The sequence below is a fragment of the Sipha flava genome, unplaced genomic scaffold (genome assembly GCF_003268045.1).
Source record: "Sipha flava isolate LNK unplaced genomic scaffold, YSA_version1 36_pilon_pilon, whole genome shotgun sequence".
Taxonomy (NCBI): domain Eukaryota; kingdom Metazoa; phylum Arthropoda; class Insecta; order Hemiptera; family Aphididae; genus Sipha; species Sipha flava.
This window is the reverse complement of record NW_020273076.1, coordinates 713,131-735,487: the sequence shown is the minus strand read 5'-3', so window position 1 is coordinate 735,487 and position 22,357 is coordinate 713,131. Positions and strand designations below refer to the sequence as shown.

Genomic DNA, 22,357 nt, shown 5'->3' with positions numbered 1-22,357 from the left:
ACCAATGGTCTACAAATAAAGTGATTGGTTGATATTTCGAAGTTTTAAACATTAACGAACTATTAAATCTAGATATATACTTATTTTGAAAATTAGCTTAAATTATTTTGACAATATAACTTTAAAGTCCGTGTTATCTTTAAAACCACCTGTATGAAATGTTTCCAATGTTTTTTTTTGATTTTGTAATTTATGAAATAGTGAGAATTAAATAATATGAATGGGATCTTCTTCTTCTTATCGTGTCCGGTGCTGGATTTAATAAATACTAATTGCATTACATTATAAATAAACATTAAGATTAAATATAAAAGTGCTAAATATTTTGCTTCATTCAGTAGGCGGTTATTAATATAACGTTTTTATTGGAAATCGCCAAATCGTCAGGGGCAAGGGCACATTTAAGTAAGTAGGTGTTCATCGGATTGCTTTTCGCCGCATTCACTAATGTCAGGTCCTTCTTGGTATCTCCATTTCACCATATTGACTCTTGTCTTAGCTACTCCGGCTCTTAGCCTATTTATTGTTTTCCATATGGGCCATAATTGGTTTCCGCCTGGGGGAAGTCGTTCATCAGGTGGCACAGGTATTTCAGCTCATAGTTCTTCTTTCCATTTACGTAATCGGGTCTGGTCGGGGGGGTCCTGGATCATATTTGTTTTAGCAATAAAACTTCTTCTTAATTTAAGTCTCCTTTGGGGTTCTAAATAACCATACATAGGATTCCTTTGGTCGGTAATTTGTTTTGTTCTTTCAATACATGTGGCCGCGTATCTCCGTATTTCTGGCGGATCAATCCCCGCCATAGACATGTCCAGACCTCCATGGCTAGGGAAGCCAGTTATAAAGTTTAAATTTTTCACTTACTACAGCGATCTATAATCTATATCTATATTTATGACTTATTTTTGTAATATGGAAATTATATAGCACCTGGAATTTTTCACCCCGTCAAATTAAAGATTTTCTTTATCTTAAAATTGGTTTCCTATGCTATTACAACTATGAACTAATAAATAAGGCCTATTAACTAATGTGTTACTTATTTATTTTTTATAAATATTTTATCAACTATACATCAACCTTCTATACACATCTTATTACAGTTATTACAAAATAAACAGTTATTTATCAGTTTGGTTAAACAATTAATTTATTAAAATATTACAAATAATAAAATTCAATAAATTTAAAATTTAAATTCACTTTCTACCTAAAATTACCTACTGTTTCTGTTTCAGCCAGGAATATAGATACTATATATTCGTGGTTTCACCATTATAAGCCAAAAGGCCAAGAACGTCGCTGGGGAGGCCGGTGCCCACCCTGCCTCCCCCTTAGACATGCCTATGATCCCCTCTAAAGGGTAGATATATTTAACTGGTGTCGCTTTGAGACATCCAGTTATCAACCTTCAAGTTTCATTTAGTGCAGTATCAACGTATTTAGCATGTTTCCACTGGTTCCACCCTGGGCAGGCCTACTCTCCAGTGGAAAAACATAATGCCAGTCCTGTAGTTCGAATTTTATTTGGCATGGCACCCCATTTGCTGCCAGCTAGTTTTCGTAATAAATTATTCCTTGTTTGGACTTTCATTTTTGTTTTTCTACATTGCTCCTTTAACGTGAGAGTTCTGTCCAGTGTAACCCCTAGATTGATTAGCTCTTCTGTGTTTTTCAATGTTTTTCCAAGCCACTTAACTTTGAGCTCTCTTTTTGCCTCACAATTTGGGAGGTAGAAGCAGCATATTTGTGTCTTATCCGAGTTTGGTGTTAACTGGTTTCTCGCATATTACGTTGTTAACTCTTGGAGAGTTTTTGTAAGCTTACGTTCGACTTCTTGGTATGTTATGTTCTGTGCTACTATGGCCAAGTCGTCTGCGTATAGAAAGTGCCTTGATCCTTCTGTGATGGGTTGGTCATTGATGTAAGTAATACACTACTCTTACCATTGTAAGGAATGGGCTGTGGTTTATCAAAACTTAAGTACGCAATGATCACAACATGTACTAACAGGAATGTTAGTCCAAGCTGATTTGTACTCGACAATATCCGCAGTCGTGAAATTCTGGAAACATGGTTACTATAAAAGAAAGAAAAAATTAAATTAAAAGAAAAAAATTAATGCACTTTTTCAAACATTCTTATGGTAAAAAATAAAAAAAATTAGTAAATCCAGACATGGAAAAAATTCCGTAATTTATCGATAAGTATTTAGCCGTATATACTTTTTGGACAAATCTACATTTAAAGAACAATGTTAATATAATTCGAGTAATATCATATTATTCCACTGTACTATAGAAATTTTTAATATAATATTCATAACGGTTGCCACAAAGCGTCTTCTTTTTCTTCGCTGGTCATGGAGATGATTAAGAAAGAAACAATGTCGGAATCGAAACAAATCTAATTCAAAATTGAAAAGCAAAATGTATTTTTTTTATATATATATAGGTACATATTCTATATATTTTTTTTGTACACATTTTTCATCATATTCGTACACGATGTGCGTATAAATTATTTACACAATACATCGTCCAGTGGCGGATCCACGGGAGGGGTTTTGGGGGTTAACCCCCCCCAACATCACGAAAAATATATATTAAAAATCAATAATTTTATGAATGAAGAAAAAGATTTTTTTTTTTTTAAGTATAAAGAAAAGTATATAAATTTTTTTTTTATTCGTACAAGAAGTAATTTGTCTTAGATTTAAATAAATTTATTATACTGCTGACTATTATCTTAATTAAATTATTTCATACACTTAAATAAAATTTTTCAACAAAATTAAAAGTTTTGAATTAAATTTTTCTTGTTTTTTTGAAAAATTCTTCAAAAACCTAATCAACTGATACATTAATATCTTTATGAATATTCATAGAAGCTATACCATTGAGCCTTTCTTGGCCTGTTGTATTTCGCAGATAGGTTTTAATTCTTTTTAAACATGAGAAACTTCGTTCAGGCGTAGCTATTGAAACGGGCAAGATTGCCATTATACGTAAAATTTTGAAAACATTGCCAAAAGACGAATGTGCACTACTGCATTAAAAAGTAAAAACCCTTGATCAGTCACTAACCGCAATATTATAAATAATATCCCAAGTGCCAAAGAAAACAATTTTCAACCCCCCCCCCCATAAAAAAATCCTGGATCCGCCTCTGATATCGTCGTATCGAAAAACGTTAGAAGTCTGTTGAAAAACTATGAAAATTACATACGCTTGTGTAATAGACCCAAAATCAAATGAAATAAAATCGACATAAGCGATATGGATGTAAGAATAATATTATTATATTAACGCGTACAATGTCCTTGGGTCCGTGTTCCTCGCATTTCTGTAAACTGTTCACTCAATCACGGCAGTTTCTTTCCTACGTCGCTACCTCATCGTCGGATAATATCTGTTAAATTACGATTTTAATCAAATATATATTACATTTTTCCAAACCGTCTTATAAGTAATTATCGTTTGCAGGGCCGGCCCGAGCAAAAATATTGCACTAGGAAAAATCAAATTTCGCCGCCTCTAAAAAAAATTGAGCTCTTATTTTAACTTAACCCCTCCACCTATTTTCTATCGGAAATCGCTTAAGTGATTGTACGGTTATTTATATTTTTTTGAATAATTGAGAACGCCTAGCGTAAGCCGTAATATAAAATAATATAATAACTTTATACAATATTATTTTACTATTTAGATAAGTGGTTTTCACGAATGAATTAATTAAAATTTTTTTCTTATAAAACACCGATAGAATTAGAAAAAATGTACGAGTTAATTTTGAAAATGTCGCCCCTACTAAAGTGCTGCTCTAGGCAAGTGCCTAGCTCGCCTACACCTTGAGCCGGCTCTGATCATTTGTATATTTCTCCATTTTGGTCGTTTTCTAGGTATCTCCATGTGGTACTATGGCTGTTGAAATCACCAAGAACTATTTTTGTATCTCAGTTGTTGATGTTGATCGGTTTTTTTGAAAGTGAAGTCTGTGCTCGGCGGTTTATACACTGAAGTAATTGTACAGTTTCCTACCTCATTAGTTAGTATTTCGATTTGTTTGTTGTGGCTAGTGGCTGCGCTTTTAACCACGAGTCCTGGTTTAGAGTATATTGCGCTTCCGTATTTTGGATGTGGTAACTCGATGACTAGGTTCATTCCCGGTATTTTTGGACGAGGACTAATCTCATCCCGATGCGTCTCTTGAACACATAACACGTCGCATTTCTCTTTTTCATAAAAGTTTGCAAGAATTTCACCTTTGATTACTTAGAAACCTTCTATGTTTTGTGTATTCCCATTAAATGCTGGTGGGGGTGGCCCTGAAAAGGGCCGTTTTGAGTTTGAACTCCTAGGCATTCTAGCACCGGTGTTGGTAAGATAAGTTCGCGATATATGTCCTGGTGTAGACTCAAGATCGCGATGCAAGGGACGCCACGAGCAGGCTCTTACCATGTTCCCCATGAATGGGATGATTTATTATTAATATTCACACATATATAACATATATAAGCTAAGATTTTTTAATTATTAATTAAAATTGACAACACTAGGTATTTTTCTTGAAAAAGTTTTAGAAAAAGCATTCATAGTTAAAACAACTTTTATTCAAGGGGAAACAAACAATTTTAAATTATTTTCAGCAAATTTATTGGAATTAGGTTTTGGTTTATTGTAGCTAAATCAATAAAACATGAAGGTAATAAATAAAATATGTATATATATTTGTGAATAACGGTTGAAATTATTTAAAAAACATGAAATATTAACAATAAAATACGTCGACAGGAGAAAATTATAAATACAGGTTTTCACTTGAACATGGAGAATTGCCAATTCAATTTATGGGCTGTCTGTTTTTAATTAAAGAACATGTTTATTATGAATGTGTAAATGGACCTCATCGAAAATCCAAAGACAATGATACAAATGAAATAGCACTACTAATAAGTTTTTACAATAAACATCTTAACATCTGGGGAGGCTCGTCAGAAAGTTTTTGAGACTATGTCTCCCCTAAAAAAAAACAGCTACTTGTAAATAATAACTATTTAAAAATAAAAATGTATAGAAATATTTTTATTTGAATTGAAAATATATTATATTGATTTCTGTATTATAAATTGAAGGCCACAAAATCTAGAATCCATAAATAGTTATTTCTATGGAAATACTATTTTTCCAACAAAAAGGTTTTTCTTGTTCGTTGTTGTATGGAGTTTATATTTAACAATTTAAGTCCCCAGAATATTTACAACGAACTGCTAATGTTTAACATATATTTCTTACTATATTGGCATAGAGTGATAACAACAAAATGATAGCGTGTTGCTTTAATCGACTGAGAATAGTCAGACCCGCTCAGGTCAGCTGTTATCGAGAACTAGAAACAAATATTTATATCACTGTTTGTGATAAATATGTAATGTAATTAAAAAAACGAGGTAACTGCGTATGGTTGTTCAAAATACATTTTCTTAGTACTATTTGATTTCATATTAACATGCATATTTACTGTAAACGCAAAACTCTTGACCCAAAGATAAGATACAATAATATAATTCCACAGAACTACGTGTTTCGATGATTGTAGCATGTTGTTCGCTAATCACTCATCTGTATGTCAAATTCATTTTTTTATTTGTTATTTTCTGACATAACAAGGAATAATATTTGATAGTTTCTTGATTTTTTTTCCAACTTTAACAGTGAGTATAATTATTAATTTATGATCAGTTTTTAATTTTGACATTTATTTTACTTACTACACAATTGGCAATATAAATATTTCCTTTAATTTAGGTTTTTATTCTTTGACTCCTCAACTTATCTCAAGTACATGTAAAGATATAAAAGCTATCTATTTAAACTTAATAGGTTCAATATTTTTTGTACACTTTGTACACAATTTATTGTAATATTAAAAAAACATTTCATTCGACAATAATACATTTATATAGTAGCCAATAAGTAGGTACTATATATTGTGATGTATTAAATATTTATGTTTTTAAAACATTACAATAACAATTTTTGGAAAGTATGTTGTACAGTAAAGTAACAATAACTCAGAATTTTCTAAATCAAAGATAAAAATGTTTTTTTTTTGTTTTTTTAACTTAAATTACTTTAAATTAATTTTGTATCTCAGTTGTTAACATTTTTAATTTATGACTACAATGTTATTTTTTGTTTTTTTATTGAAACTATAAGATTTTATTTTAACACAAAATAAAATACTAATTTTAAATTAATTAATTATTAGTTCTAGCAAATTTTAACATTGTACAATGGGAGGAAAATTTAAATTTGCTATTGATCGTGGAGGTACATTTACAGACATCTATGCTAAATGTCCTAATGGAAAAGTACGTGTTATGAAACTTTTATCTGTTGATCCGACCAATTATTCAGATGCTCCTCGCGAAGGCATAAGACGAATACTAGAAATGGTAAGCATCATATATAATAAAGGGATAATACTATGAAAACAATTTCTTGTCTTTTTTAGGAAACTGGAATAAGTATGCCACAAAGTGAAGCTATTGATAGCAGTTACATTGAGTGGATTCGAATGGGAACAACTGTTGCTACAAATGCTCTTTTAGAACGCAAAGGTGAACGCATGGCTTTATTGATTACTCGTGGTTTCAAAGATCTATTACATATTGGTAACCAGGCTCGACCAAAGATATTTGATTTGGTAAAGATTTTAAAATTATAAATTCAATCTTAACTAACAATACATTAAATTTATAATTATTATTAGAAAATAGTAACACCAGATGTTCTGTATGAAGAAGTTATGGAAGTCGACTGTAGAGTAATTAATTTAAAATGTGAAAAATGCGATGAAATTACATCCATTTGGAAAGACAAACCTATAGTTCGTGGTGTCACTGGTGAAGACATTTTAATCATAAAAGAAATAAATGAAGCTGTACTAAAAAACGATCTTCTTTTATTAAAATCCAAAGGAATCAACAGTATTGCTGTAGCTCTAATGCATTCTTACACGTAATTATTATTAAAATATTATGATAATATTTAAATTTTTTTTTTTTAATTTTTTTATTAGAAATAAACAATCTATACAAATAATGTAATATTTAAAATTTATAAATAATATAACTCCAATAATTCTATAATTATAAATACTTTTTATTTGAAAAATATTATTAAGATTTTATTTGATAATAATAATAATAATAGTTTATTTATTGTTATAAAAATCATAAATAATAAATACCCTAAGGGGTAGGAGTACAGTAATATTTATATAAAAATATTTATTAATTGATAAATTAAAATATACATTAATTGTTAAAATTATAAATAATATTTCATTTTTATTATATTTATTTTGTTTGTATAGTTATATTGAACATGAACTTACTGTAGGAAGAATAGCTAAAGATGTTGGTTTTAAACATGTGTCTTTATCCCATGAAGTAATGCCCATGGTAAAAATTGTACCACGAGGATATACAGCTTGTGCAGATGCTTATTTAACTCCTCATATAAAAAAATATGTTGAAGTAAGATATTTAATTAGATATTTGTATTTTTTATCGATTATAAATAAATAAAATTACCATTTTGCTGTATATAGGGATTTGCTTCAGGTTTTAAAAATAATTTAAAGGACGTCAATATATTATTTATGCAAAGTGATGGTGGATTGACACCAATGAACAGGTATAGCAAATTATTGTTTAATTAGTGTCTTATGTCCTATTTTTACATTGGAAATTAATATTTTTTAAACTATTATTTAGTTTTAATGGTTCAAGAGCTATCTTATCTGGTCCAGCTGGTGGCGTAGTTGGCTATACAGTAACAACTCCTTATAAACCTGTTATTGGCTTTGACATGGGTGGCACATCAACTGATGTTAGTCGCTATGATGGAGCATTTGAACATGTTTTTGAATCAATAACTGCAGGTGTTACAATTCAAGCTCCACAAGTAAATAAATTGTTAGCCAAACATTAATAATTACTTAAAGGTATTTAAAATATAATGTATTCTTTTGTTTAGTTGGATATAAATACTGTAGCAGCTGGTGGTGGCAGTAGATTGTTCTTTAGATCTGGTTTATTTGTTGTGGGGCCTGAAAGTGCTGGGGCTCATCCTGGACCAACATGCTATAGAAAAGGAGGTCCATTAACTGTTACAGATGCTAATCTAGTTCTTGGTAGACTATTACCTGAGTATTTCCCGTCAATATTTGGTCCAACTGAAAATATGCCATTAAACAAAGAAGCTGCTTTAGTAGAATTTGAAGCTCTAACTACTGAAGTATATATATGATGATACTTTAGAAAATAATTTTTAGTATGTAACATATATAATTGGGTTTTAGGTTAACAACTTCTTAAAAAAGCAGTCTGAAAGTTCAAATCCAATGACAGTTGAAGAAGTTGCTATGGGATTTATAAAAGTAGCAAATGAATCTATGTGTCGCCCAATTAGAGCTTTAACTCAGGTGAATTTTAAAATATTTAATTTTTTTTTTTTTTTCTATGTATTAAATACTAACTATTGTTTAATAAATATTTAAAGGCAAAAGGATATGATACTAGGCAACATGTGCTAGCATGTTTTGGGGGAGCTGGTGGACAACATGCTTGTGCTATAGCACGTTCATTAGGAATTAGTCGAGTTGTTATTCATAAATATGCTGGCATTTTATCTGCCTTTGGTATGGCGTGTGCTGATGTTGTTCATGAAGTTCAAGAACCTTGCGCATTAACCTATGATGATGGTCAGTAATTCTTACCTTTTCAATAAGCATAGATTTTGTTGAAATATTTTATTAGTTTAATGTATTATTTTTTTGTTCAGGTATAAATTTAAAAAAAAATGTAAATAAAGAATACTTTAATACATTTCTTATACATATAAAAAATTTCAATAAATTTTCAATATTATTTTAGATTTTCAAATATTCTAAGTAATTTTATTTTTATTTTTTCATACAATTAATACATATATAAAATACTTTTATTTGTAAATACATTTTTTTATTCTACCAATTGTTTTCTGTTTGTATATTTTTTTTCAAAGGCATTTCAAGCTGGTTATTTATGTATCTATTTGATTCAGCTTATATTTTTTATAGAAAACTTGACATATTTAAATGAGCGGATCAATATGTTAAGTTTAAAATGTATTAATGAACTTAAAAAACAAGGATTCTCTGATAATCAATTACACACCGAGCCATTTTTACATTTACGATATGATGGTACAGATTGCGCTCTTATGTGTTCTGCCAACAATGATAATTTAACTGATTCTAGATATGTTCATGGAGATTTCTTGAGTGGATTTCTTGCAAGGTGAGTAAATAAGAAAAATTAATACTTTTTTTATTACTTTGATTGTTAATATATTTAAATTTTAAATAAAATGTTGTTATTCAAGGTACCAAAATGAATTTGGATTTGTACTATCTGGGCGTAAAATATATGTAGATGATATACGTGTTAGAGGTATAGGTAAAACACTGTTAAACATTGACAGTGAAAGACTTGAAAGTCAAGAATTTCCACTAATTGAATCTGTAAGTTATTTATTTTTATTACATTTATTAAATTTTAATTTATTTAAATATGTATTTAATTCTAGATTAAAAAAGTTTATTTTGAAAACTTTGGTTACGTAGATTGTAATATTTACTTATTTGATAAGTTATGTAAAGGACATGTTGTTGATGGGCCAGCAGTTATAATGGATAAACTTAGTACAATTTTAGTTGAACCTAAATGTAAAGCTATTATTAGTAAATCAGGTGATATTGGTAAGTCTTCATTTAATACTTATTTATAAAATTATTTATTATAACTTCTCTATCTTGTTTTTTTTTTTTAAGAAATTGAAATAAAATGTGATCAGTTTACTAAAATTGGTATTGAACTTGAACCAATACAATTGAGTATATTTTCACATAGATTCATGAGTATTGCTGAACAAATGGGAAGGTATTTTTTTCAACTATTATTGTAATCAAATGACAATCATCTATATATTTATTTGGTATTTTAGAATACTTCAAAGAACATCAATATCGACTAATATTAAAGAACGTTTAGATTTTTCTTGTGCGTTATTTGGTCCAGATGGTGGATTAGTATCAAATGCACCTCATATTCCAGTGCATTTAGGTGCCATGCAAGAAGCTGTTCAGTACCAAGTAATTATTAAATAATCTTTTTTTCCTTGAAAGTATATTTAATTCTTATTGTTATTAGATCAAATCAGTTGGAAATGAAATCAAAGAAGGAGATGTAATTCTTAGCAATCATCCAAAAGCAGGAGGTTCTCATTTGCCAGATCTAACTGTTATAACGCCAGTATTTTATCCGTTAGTGTTTACAAAAATTTAATTTAATTACTTGTTTTGTTTTATATTTTAATCATATTTTATTAAGTGGACAGTTACAACCAGTTTTTTATGCTGCAAGTCGAGGACACCATGCAGATATTGGAGGTATAACACCAGGATCAATGCCACCACATTCAAAATCATTGTTAGAAGAAGGAGCTCAGTTTAAGAGTTTCTTCTTAGTCCGTAGTGGACGATTCTGTGAAAATGAAGTCACTGATGCACTTATGGCTCCTGCTTCTTTGCCTGGATCATCGGGCACCAGAAATCTTAAGGATAATTTATCAGATTTAAAAGCACAAATTGCAGCAAATCAAAAAGTATTATTTTGATTATTGTTTGTTATTGTTAATATAGGCCTAATAATTGTGTTGTATTAATTAGGGTATTTACTTGGTAACTGAACTCATAAATTCTTATGGATTGGATGTTGTTCAAGCGTACATGAATCATATACAAAATAATGCTGAACTTGCAGTAAGAGACATGTTGAAAGATATTGGTAACACTAATCTCTTAGCTTGTGGGTTGAAAACGTTGCAATCAATTGATTATTTGGATGATGGTTCTATTATAAAACTGTCAGTTCAAATAAATGTAGAAAATGGAGAAGCTATATTTGATTTTAGGTAATACTTTAGATAAAACAAAATGACAACATTTTGTTTTATCTAAATATTTTATAATTTAATAATTTTCTATAAATATTTTCTTTTCTAGTGGAACTAGTTATGAAGTTTGGGGAAATTGTAATGCTCCAAAAGCCATTACTCTTTCTGCATTAATATATTGTTTGAGAAGTATGATTGGTTATGATATACCATTGAATCAAGTAATTTTATAGTTTAATATTTTTAAAAATTAGTTACTTAGTTGCACATTTATTTGGTTAAATAGGGTTGCTTAAAACCTATCAAAGTAATTGTTCCTTCTGGAACTATTCTTGATCCTTCAGAAAATGCTGCTGTAGTTGGTGGTAATGTATTGACTTCACAACGTATTGTGGATGTTGTATTAAAAGCATTTAATGCTGCTGCTGATAGTCAAGGGTGTATGAACAATATTACGTTTGGTCAAAATGATTGGGGCTATTATGAAACTGTTGCTGGTGGTGCGGGAGCGGTAAGTCTTTAAATTAATTGATTATAGTATTTTAAATGTAATTTGAAATAGTTTAAATTAATTTATTATTAGGGTTCAACATGGACTGGTCGTAGTGGAGTTCATACTCATATGACAAATACTCGCATAACAGATCCAGAAATACTGGAAAAACGTTATCCTGTGTTTTTAACCACATTCACATTACGTGAAAACTCTGGCGGCAATGGTGAATATTGTGGAGGAAATGGAGTTATTAGAGAATTACAATTTAGAGCTCCAGTGACTTTATCGATATTAACAGAAAGACGATCTTTTTCACCTAATGGAATCAAAGGTACATATAATGCATTAAAAATAATAATAAATTATTATTAAAATGGTTATAAATAGTTTATTAATGTAATGAACAAAAAAGAGTATAGGTAGTCACCCTGAAGTACACTGAATGAAACAATAGCATTATTGAACAAATGTCCACTTTTACACAGAATCATGTATTAAACAAAAATATGAGAACCATGATAATAATGTATACTATACTATAGTATTCATTCTTTATACTATGCATATGATATACATGTTAGACTAAAATTACCAGATTATTTAAAAATTCTTATTATATACTATACCTATTGAATGAGGCAGTCACCTGCCAGTATTAAGTATAATATATTCTCCTATACATTGGCGTAGCCAGAAATTTATCAAAGGAAGGGGTTATTAAATATATATAACAAAATTTTCTGTGGTAATAAAAATGATATATTACACTAAATATTACGTTTATCTTATTTTCTTAAATTTTTGGCAAATTCATTAATTATTTCATCTGTCGACAAATCTGTTTTCATGTAGTTTCTTTAAGCACATCTAAAAAATAAATCTACTTTACATTACAATATTTCCTTGGCCAGATAGCCAGATAATTTTTCTCTGTTGTTATAAATTTTGTATTATAAAATGATAAATTTTAATGCCTTATGCGTATTAAAAGTTAATTAAAAAAAATTATTAACTAAAAATGTAATCTCACAGTTGATTACTGATTTATTATTTAGTTACTTTATGTGATACTTTTGTTGAAAAATCATCGTTATTTTCAACAATTTTTATTTTGATTCCTTTATAAATTATAAAAACCATTTCAAATAGGTCCCCATTAAAAATTACTGAACACGCCTTTGATACGAAGATCGGAGTGTAAAGTACGATTAGAGACATAAATTACATCCCTTATTAAACAGAGTGAGATTGGCTGAAACATTTTAATTTTTTTTTAAGTTTGATGGTGTGGCTGTTCTTCATATTTGAATGCAGTAAAACCAAATGAATATTAATAGCATTTTATACAGGTTTGATTTTTTTTTTCCAGATTGATTTTTTTATTTTTTCTTTAGTATAAAGTAGAGATTTTTGCTTCTTAAAAATCTTAAAAAAAATTATAGTACTTGAATATAGTCAGAGCCTTATTTACAAGAGGACATTATGCATGTTTGTTCAAGACCCATGCGAATTAGGAGCCTACTGGACCTAACAGGATTTAATATTTTTAATTTTAATCAATCTTTAAATTTTAAGTATACCAAAAAATATGCTCAATCAAAAATTATTCTTAAATATAAATTATATTTTTCGCTGATATACAAAATGTAGGAAACTGAAACTAAGTACTTTGTAGAAGAATTTATTAAATTCAAGACTAATTTCATACGCTTCAAAATGTAGAAACATGTTTGCATATATTTTTGATGATACAAGTAACTAATTGTTTTAGTAAAAAGTCTTTGCCAATACAAGTAACTAATTGTTTTGTTAAAAGTCATTTTAATTTCTAAAACAAATTAAAAATAAATTAAGATCATCTCTGAACCGCGAAAAATTTGATGTGTTGAGAATCTTATACATAAAAATTAAATAATTGCAAATATTAATTTTGAGAAAGTTTTTGATGCATTTGGAGAACAAAAAGCCAGAAAAAAAATAAAAATGTTGAAGAATTTGTAATACCTACATTAAAATATTATTTAATTTACCATTGAGTTTGACTGGTTATTGTTATTACATTTACCAATTGTAATTTAATTTACAATTTTTAATAATGGGACCATTTTTCCTTTTGAACAAAGACTAAAAAATTCTAAATCAGGCTCTGAACATAATAGATTAATTCTGGTAAATATTCTATTTTATTTGTGTTTTTTAACCATAGTTAAAAAATTAGTGTCTAGTTCACTAACTTTTAACGTATTTAAAAGACTTTTTATCAATCTGTGTACTATTGACGCAGTTATGTAGTTTTCTCCACTTAATACCTCTATGACAATTTTAAATAATTCCAGTAATTTCAATGAATCTTTCATCATATTTTTAAATTCACCAGAAGTAATAAATCATTTATCAATTTTTTTGTTTTTAGTTATAATATTATTAATTTAATTTTTACACTTTAAGACACTATCAATCATGTCACATATCGAGTTCCAACAAGTAATGCTGTCTTGAACTAGTTTGTTTTTTTTCGTCTCACTTTTCTTGTTCATTTTGTGCAGGGGCACTTCTATTAAAATGTCCCACTATTTTTCTCAGCTTATTAATTAATTCTTTTACCATATCATTTTGGATCCCTGCATTTATAGATAACTGTATAGAGTAAGCAGTACATCTAACTAAATATGTTTGATCCATGGAATTTATAGTTTTGACCATATTCGCAGCATTATCACATACAACAGCATTAACTTTATTTTTAATGTTTCAAAATTTAAGAATAGATTTTAAATTGTTGACAATATTTATTGAAGTGTGGGACTCAGGAACTTCCACTATTTCTAAAATGTGTGTACGTAAACATCACTTTTCTAAATAATGACAAATTACACCTAAATAACTGTGATTTGCCAGTGACGTCCAAAAATCAATTGTTATATAAACATGTGAAATATTTTGTAAAAAACATTTTAAACTTTCTCTTTCGTTTATTGCAGTCTGTTCAACAAGTCTAGTTATTGTTTGTTTACTAGGATCGATATACTCAGGTACGGCTATTTCTATAAATTCAAGAAAACCTTTAGTTTAGTTTTGTTTGATAATTTGGATGGAGTTTGCTTAAAATATGGAATCAAACTGTTTGACGTTCTTAGTTTTGTACTTGAACATTGCTGAAAATGTAATTTGAGATAAGTCGTATTTCCACTATAACCAACAGCACATTTGCACTTCTTACAAAAAACTTGATTTTTATTTGATATAATCCCCTTTTCATTAACTTTAAATCCAAAATGTTGCCATATATCACTTCTAGCATCAGATAACGGTACTAATTTAAAGTTCTCACTAATTTTATTTAATATATATATAAAATAAAGAACAAAATAAAATAATTACGACGTCTCACCACGAGTTAACAACCGGCACTGAATTTAGATTAAATTTAGATTAAATTGTTTGATGTGGTGAGCTATTTGAAATAGCTAATTTATTTTGGAATAGCCTATTTCTTTGAAACATATCGCCTCATATCATAATTTAGTATCTACTTTATACTTTTATAAATATAATTTTACTTTATACTGTTTACTCAATTTAATTAAAAAATACCGAAAATAAAATAAAAAATAAAATAATAAAATAAAAATAATTTAATCGTTCGTAAAATCCTGAGCCCCGATTAATCACACCGATATCGCGATATTTTTGATAATTATTTTATAGATATCGATATCGAAATTATTAAGAAAATATCAACTATATTGATATCATTGGCCAACACTAATAATTAGAGTTATATTTTAGGATATTATTGAGTGCTTCAATTTTTTTTTAAATGTTATTACATTTTCAGGAGGGGAAAATGGTCAAAAAGGTGAAAATATATTAATAAAAAGTGATGGTAGAAAAATTAGACTTGGTGCTAAAACTGCAGTTGATATGAATCCGGGTGTAAGTAGTGTACATTTTTTTTAATTCTTCAATAGTTTAATTTGTTATGCAGTTATTTTCATATTTATTGTTGTATGCACTACAGGATACATTTTTGTTATTAACTCCTGGTGGTGGTGGATATGGCCGACCACCTAATGTTAATAATACAACAACTGGAACAACTGCAAAGAAACCTATTTGTAGTTTAACTTTAGAACGAGGTTCAGTGTATAATTATCGTATGTTACAAGAATCAGTCTAAAGTGAATCACTTAAAATATTATTTTTTATTATTATACACGTATTTTTCTCTATCTTATATATTTATTTATATTTTTAATAGAATATGATAAAGATTTACATTTAACAAAATGTTGGTGTTAAGTTTATTTTTATGATATATTAATTCTTGATTTATCGTGGAGTTAAAATTAATCATAGTATTAAAATTATTGAACATAATAGACATTAATATTAAATATTATTATAATTATTATTTAACTGCTATAACCTTTTTAATATCAACTAATTTTAAGACATATAATTGCTTGCTAATGATTGCAAATATTACTGTAAAATAATTATACCAGTTTTTATAAGCTAACTTATGGGTAGTTAAGAAAATTGATAAAAAAAACAAATAAAAACTTACTGAAAATATTTTTAAATTATTTTAATGATCTATTTGTCATTATTTTAGTTTTTTTTTTATTTGTTCAGTTAAAATATTTATGGTTCCGTGGGATTTGATAACAATTTATAATTGACTAGATTTAATGTTCCATGTATCCAGATGGTTATAAGATAAATGAACAAAAATAAGAATTCCAAAAAATTCTAATTCTACAGTTTTATTTTTCTATATTCTATACTTAACTAATTTATCTCGATGTTCACAGTGTTGTTGTCATAAACAAGGTGTAACAAATGTAATTCTTTGATTTTTTGATTACTTTTTTCAGCATTTAAATTAAAAATAACTTAAATTTTCATCAAAGAAGGATATATTTCATTTATTATGAAACATATAAACCATAGAAGTAAAAATCTAAGTAATAATTAACTGGTTATTTCAACTTATTATTTATCAGTAATTAAAAATTATACATAGATGTATATCACCCTGAGTATCCTTATATACCATAGAGTAAAGAATGTTATATACATAATATCTTTTATAATATCCATAGAGTAGTACTACTCTATGATAATATCCAATTAAAATTCATATCAATTTCAATAATTTACTTTATTATTAACCTCGAATTTTTTGTAGATTTAAAATAAGATAAATTTATTTCTAGTTATATCTTAAATATATTTAAATTTAATAATATTAATACATTATAATATTAAAATATTAACAATAACATAAGAAAATCATAAATATATTATTTGATAATTACAATATTTATGTGAAAAAAAAATATAATTATTGACTAGCCATAGACATTTTAGAAAAATTACAAAATGCCATTCAGCATTTACAAGCATAAATAATAATTTAACATAATAGCTATACATTGTTGTTTTTTTATTCAATGTATATTATGCATTTTTCTTTGTAAGTTGTGATCATAACATTGAAAAAAATGTTATAGGCATATATAATATCACAGCATGCATTGCTTGGCATTCCATTGCCTATTGAATTTCAAGGTTCAAAGATAAAGATTGTCAATTTGCAGTTAGACATGATTCTGTAAGAACACAAAACAGGATGTACTATTACTGTATTGATTATATAAATATATGTATGTTATACATCTATATAATAAAAAATATAAACATATTAATTCCAAACGAGTTTCTGTACGTGTACTTTTAGTATAGATCTTATTTGACACAAGTAAGTAGAAATATCTTTTCAATTTTAAAGATTTTTATAATACACAAATTTTGAAAAAATTAAAATGTACAAAGACATTTCCGTCGGAAAAACATGAGCCACTCTGTATATTTATTAAATTAGATGTAGTGCATAGGTATTTTTACGAACCATTTTTAAAGTTAATGTAAATAAAACAACAATGGTTGTAAAATATGAGAAACAAATATATATCAAAATAAAACAAAAGTAGTTCATGGTATAGAAAGTTACCTGAAATGTAGACTAGTCCTCCGTGTCAACGGTTTAAATATTTTAATAGGATACTCGCGGAATTGTATATGAGTTATGGTGCCCGTCCCGCATTTAGTGTGTACAACTACTCGTGTAGAAAGTGCAAATTTAAACGAATTAAATATGTAAATGTACACACAATGCACTTAAATAAAATTATTCGAAATATATTCAAAAATGTCGATCAGACTATACGCAAGCCGGGTTTGATGAACCATCGACACTCGTTTATAAATTGTTTGTATCGTATTATGGAAAACGTTTAAATTTACGAATTCGATATTTTTACACAAATGTACCTTATCATCACTAAACGTCTATTTTATGGTTATATTACTTTTATAATTTTTTTTTCGTAAGAAGCAAGTTTTTTTCTTCAGATAACCAAAAATGTTATAGAAAATATAAACTCCACACATCTTATGTTTGTACATCTTTAAATAATTGTCAAATTTTAAAAACACAATCATACTTATCCTGATTAGCCTGTGTGCGTAGGTCATTACGATATTCGTTGTTGATGAATCGCGATAAACACACGTATTATTAACTGATGTAGATACGTATGATTTTACATATACTGTAACTGACTCAAAAATCAAAGAACGTCTGAGGTAACAATAAAAATAGAAAAAAATTCCATTTTACTTGAACCCCGTTCCCCCGTAAAGCACAATCATAACACATATATAGGTACCTATCGCAATGCGTTCGAAATTAAAAATATTATATCCGTCCAATTATAGAGAAATTGATAGAATGGAAAAAACAACTTTTTCGAGAAAATCAATACGATTTCTTACTATTTTTTTTACGTTCTGATCGCAGCCGCCGAGTATTCCATTTTCGTTTCAACTTCATGATGTTCGTCACCATCCATGCGGCGAATTTCTCCTTGTAACTACTATCGGGTGCGGTCACTCGCTCCCACGCTTGCATCTCTAGTTGTTTGTCCGCTTCCGTTCTCAGATATAAGTCCACACTGTTGGTGTATACCATGTCGTGTAACCGGCACGCTTCGTCTAGCTTGTTGACACCGAGTTGACCGAGAGATGTGCGTTTCAAGAAGTTCGTCCCAGGTCCGCAAAAATGATATCCCGGAAAATGAGCTGTATACATTCGACATAAAATAGAGTAGTACGGTTCATAGGAATGCGCACGAGGGTGTCGGGTGTGCCTGGGCATCACACGAAATGTTGTAAATGGGACCCAACAATTTAAACTCTAAGATCAAGGAGCCCATATTTTAACTTCATAAATACACATCTGCGTGCGCCTATGGTATGGCAGGGACGTATTTAGCCTTACTTCTAGGGGGGGACTCAAATTTTTTCTTTAATTCAGACTCAACATTTACAAGTAAAATGTTTGGTTACATTTAAATCTGGTGAAACCTTAATATTTGTGGTTTTTTTTTTAATCCTATGCTGGATTCACTTAGAATTAACTTAGTTCTTTTTTTAACATCTGTCTGTGTTTTGAAAGTTATGTGTTTTATTTGATTTTTCACTAAGTATAGACCCGGCAAAAAGCCCAATTCAGTATTCGCAGCCACGCGTAATTTGATTTCATTATAAAATTATCCACATTAAAAAAAAATTTTAAATTTGTATCTCACGTATAATCGATTCCTTAAATACGGATTCAGGGAGCGATCACCCCTTCGCTCCCCTAAAATACGCCTCTGTTGTACGGTTACAAAATGTCTATTCGTATACTCGATGATGGTTGATGTTGTAAAATTGTATAAGTACCGTGTAGGCACACTTACATTGTTATCAACGAACCTTTGAATATCATGCGTTCTACATTTAGTGTTAAATCCAGTTAATAACCATCTCTGATACGTTAAAATTTATCCATACGAGGTACTAGAATTTAAAATCCATTAAACTGTCATAATATATCTGTTGAACGCACGCGTTATAATACGTTATACGTCTATCTAAACCGGATATTTATGAAAATAATAATAATAACCTTTATTATGGAAATTAAATTCCAATTAAATTTTTTATGTATGTTTTATAATACAAAATATTCATAACTATAATACCTATATCAGTGGTTTATAGAGGTTTTCATTTCGGAGGGGGCCGATTATGTATTTGATTTTTGGGTGGAAGGGAAGGAGGAAGCACACTATTACGAAAAAATTATTTTAACACTATAAGACTTCTCGACTGTCTTTACACCATCACAGAACCTCAATTTTTTTAATGATTTATTATTTTTTAAAAGTATAAAAACTATATTGTAATAAACAAATTTTTTATTAGAGTCGCTCAAAATTCACCACATATTTTTTTAAAAGAATAAACATATTTTATAAATATAAAATTTTAAATTATCGCATAAGCAACATTCTAAGTGTTGCGAAAAAATTTCGGAAACCCCCAGCATTAAGACAAATCCATGTTAAAAATAACAATCTTTAACAATGGTGTTTATCATTTCGGAACCCCCCCCCCCTTAAATATGCCCCTGACTTATATAATAATTAACAGCATTTATATAAATCAAAAAAGAAAATTTTACATGATATAGGTAACCAAGTTAAAACCAAAAAAAAAAAAAATTCTTAAAAGCTGAACTGCAAACTCTTTGAAGGATGTAATAAAAACAATATTTTTTACATAATTGCTAACATAAGATTATTTTACGGCAAATTTGACATGTAAGATAGGTATGATTAAATTTTTTATATAAAATAAGTTTTTTCTCGACAATTTTTTTAATTGATTTTACAATGTATGTATGTTTTGAAGTAACTTCGAGCAATCAATCATATTATTTATGATTGTATATAACAATTTTAGTTTTATTTGAAGAAACCGTTTAAAGTACGGTTTTCAAGTATCAAGATTTTAAAAATATCCACTCAGCAATGTTAAAGTCTCTATTATGTTGTTATATTGTACACCTAAAAACTTTTCATTCAAAATCAAAAATGATTATAATGATCTTAAATCCTTAAGATGATAACATTAAAGAATTTTAGACATTGCTTACAAACTTTTAGAATTTTTATTGATTTTCAACGCTCGAAGTATACTTAGATACTTAGATACATACTTAGAAACTACTGGTCTGATTACAATACAATTAAAAACGAGTAACTATTGAGTGGGAAATACATTTGCTTAATTTTTATTACTCTCACAATGAAAGAACTTATAATTAATAACTTGGGTAAAAAGAATCAAATCTGCACGACAAATCGTTTATTATATTATTTTATATTAATGCTCACTTTCTCTTGGTTTTCTGTATCCATGAACATTGAAAGGGAAAAAAATAAAAGAATATATAAGCGTGAGTTTCAAAACCATTGATCAAATTATTGTTTAAATTAAGATATTATTCAAAGAAAAAAATAAATAAAAACGCTCCACAATCCGAACGAGCGCACTGAACTACGATCGCAACGTCTATTTGTAAACTAACGCTGTTCTATATGTTTAGCGCTCACACGTGTCGTTTAAACTGGTTCTAAAAATCGTTTGAAAATATAATTATTGCCAGTGTGTTATACATTACTGTACAAGAAATCAATTTTTAAAATTAATTTTCTTTACTCGATGTTGTCTCAGGAGTTTTTAGCCTTAAAGTTTATTATTATTTTTTCCGTCTCCTCTACACTCTTTTAACAATATCAAATATATTAATTAATACAATAAAATATAATACCCACAATAGTCCGTAAAATATACACCCGTGTGTTTGCGCAACAGTATTAAAATTAGTGTTCTACAAATGGCCGTTTCGATTTCACTGACCTCTTTAGTGTAAGCACAGAATTAATAAAAATATAAAATTTGTTAAAACTATTTTTGGCAGAGTAGGAATATGATATTATAATATTAACTCGTCGCAATTTAGATAAGTTAATTATAATTGTGTAACCAATAAGACTTTAAACAAAACAATCCAAAAATTGAGTTTAATAATTTCCCAAATATGTTTTTGTTGATTTGAAGTCTTACTAATTATTTTTAAAGTTCAACATTTAATGTTTTAATCATTTAAGCCAGTGGTTTTCAACCTGGGGGTCGCCAAAAATAATAGTTGAAATGGTTTTTCTATAGGTAGGTATTATTTAAAAAAAAACAAAATAAATTATTTATTTTGTGAAATTTTTATGTGTTAATTAATCAAAATTATTTATATTGTAAATATTATATCGGTAATTAAATCAAATTTTGATGAAAAAAACAACATTTTATTTTAAAGGGGTCACATTACATAAAAATTAAAAATGGGGGGGGGGGGGGGTCGCGATCCGAAAAAGGTCGAAAAACCACTGATTTAAGCCAACAAAATTCCATAGAAAATCTTATTTTTATCATGATGACCACCAGATAATACATTGCAATTTACAAGTTGATATAATAATGTTTGACATAATTTAATATAATAATTGGTATTTATGTGACGTGCTCTCCCGCTCTAGTATTAATTATCCAAGATAATATTATTATGTTAGTACGGTCTCGATCCAACCTATTCTTTCTCTTTATTCATATTCATCAGAAATTATTGTTTGTGAGTAAAATCAAAATTTCTTTACTTACTTTTCACCAGAGCTATATATACGAGTATATACAAGTATATATTGTACCTATGTTATTCATTATCGTCTAATATTTGTACACTAGCCAACTAATTTTCACTTTATACTTTATCACCATATTGAAATATTAATGTTTTTTCCCTTTGTATCTTGCCAAGCAGACTTGAAGCAGTACCATGGATCTTTTATTCCATTAAAGATTAAATTATGAATAAATACATTTATAGTAATCATATTAA

The 22,357-nt window shown here is 28.2% G+C and overlaps 2 protein-coding genes across 4 annotated transcripts; one reads left to right on the top strand and one right to left on the bottom strand.

The window, feature by feature from the left end:
- The first annotated feature begins 5,428 nt into the window (after positions 1–5,428).
- Positions 5,429–15,737, top strand: LOC112687899 (5-oxoprolinase). 3 transcript variants are annotated; one of them, XM_025560882.1, is made up of 23 exons: positions 5,430–5,716; positions 6,274–6,460; positions 6,520–6,711; positions 6,778–7,025; positions 7,384–7,546; positions 7,621–7,706; positions 7,787–7,976; positions 8,049–8,309; positions 8,374–8,496; positions 8,574–8,775; positions 9,133–9,352; positions 9,438–9,576; positions 9,642–9,813; positions 9,886–9,994; positions 10,059–10,206; positions 10,265–10,377; positions 10,445–10,718; positions 10,783–11,027; positions 11,119–11,230; positions 11,296–11,520; positions 11,593–11,836; positions 15,344–15,441; positions 15,527–15,737. In XM_025560882.1, the coding sequence occupies exons 2-23, from the start codon at positions 6,299–6,301 to the stop codon at positions 15,683–15,685; spliced, it is 3,885 nt and encodes a 1,294-aa protein (XP_025416667.1). In that variant the 5' UTR covers positions 5,430–5,716; positions 6,274–6,298; the 3' UTR covers positions 15,686–15,737. The 3 variants fall into 3 exon arrangements, with proteins under 3 accessions (XP_025416669.1, XP_025416667.1, XP_025416668.1); XM_025560883.1 differs by lacking the exon at positions 5,430–5,716 and adding an exon at positions 5,978–6,048; XM_025560884.1 differs by lacking the exons at positions 15,344–15,441; positions 15,527–15,737 and adding an exon at positions 14,487–14,593 and having other exon boundaries at positions 5,429–5,716.
- A 1,216-nt stretch (positions 15,738–16,953) lies between these two features.
- LOC112687920 lies at positions 16,954–21,006 on the bottom strand. The gene is made up of 3 exons (XM_025560907.1): positions 20,799–21,006; positions 18,349–18,654; positions 16,954–17,123 (listed from the first exon to the last, which is right to left on the bottom strand). Exons 1-3 carry the CDS (start codon positions 20,875–20,877, stop codon positions 17,101–17,103), a joined length of 408 nt encoding a protein of 135 aa, XP_025416692.1. The 5' UTR covers positions 20,878–21,006; the 3' UTR covers positions 16,954–17,100.
- Between the last annotated feature and the right edge of the window lie 1,351 nt (positions 21,007–22,357).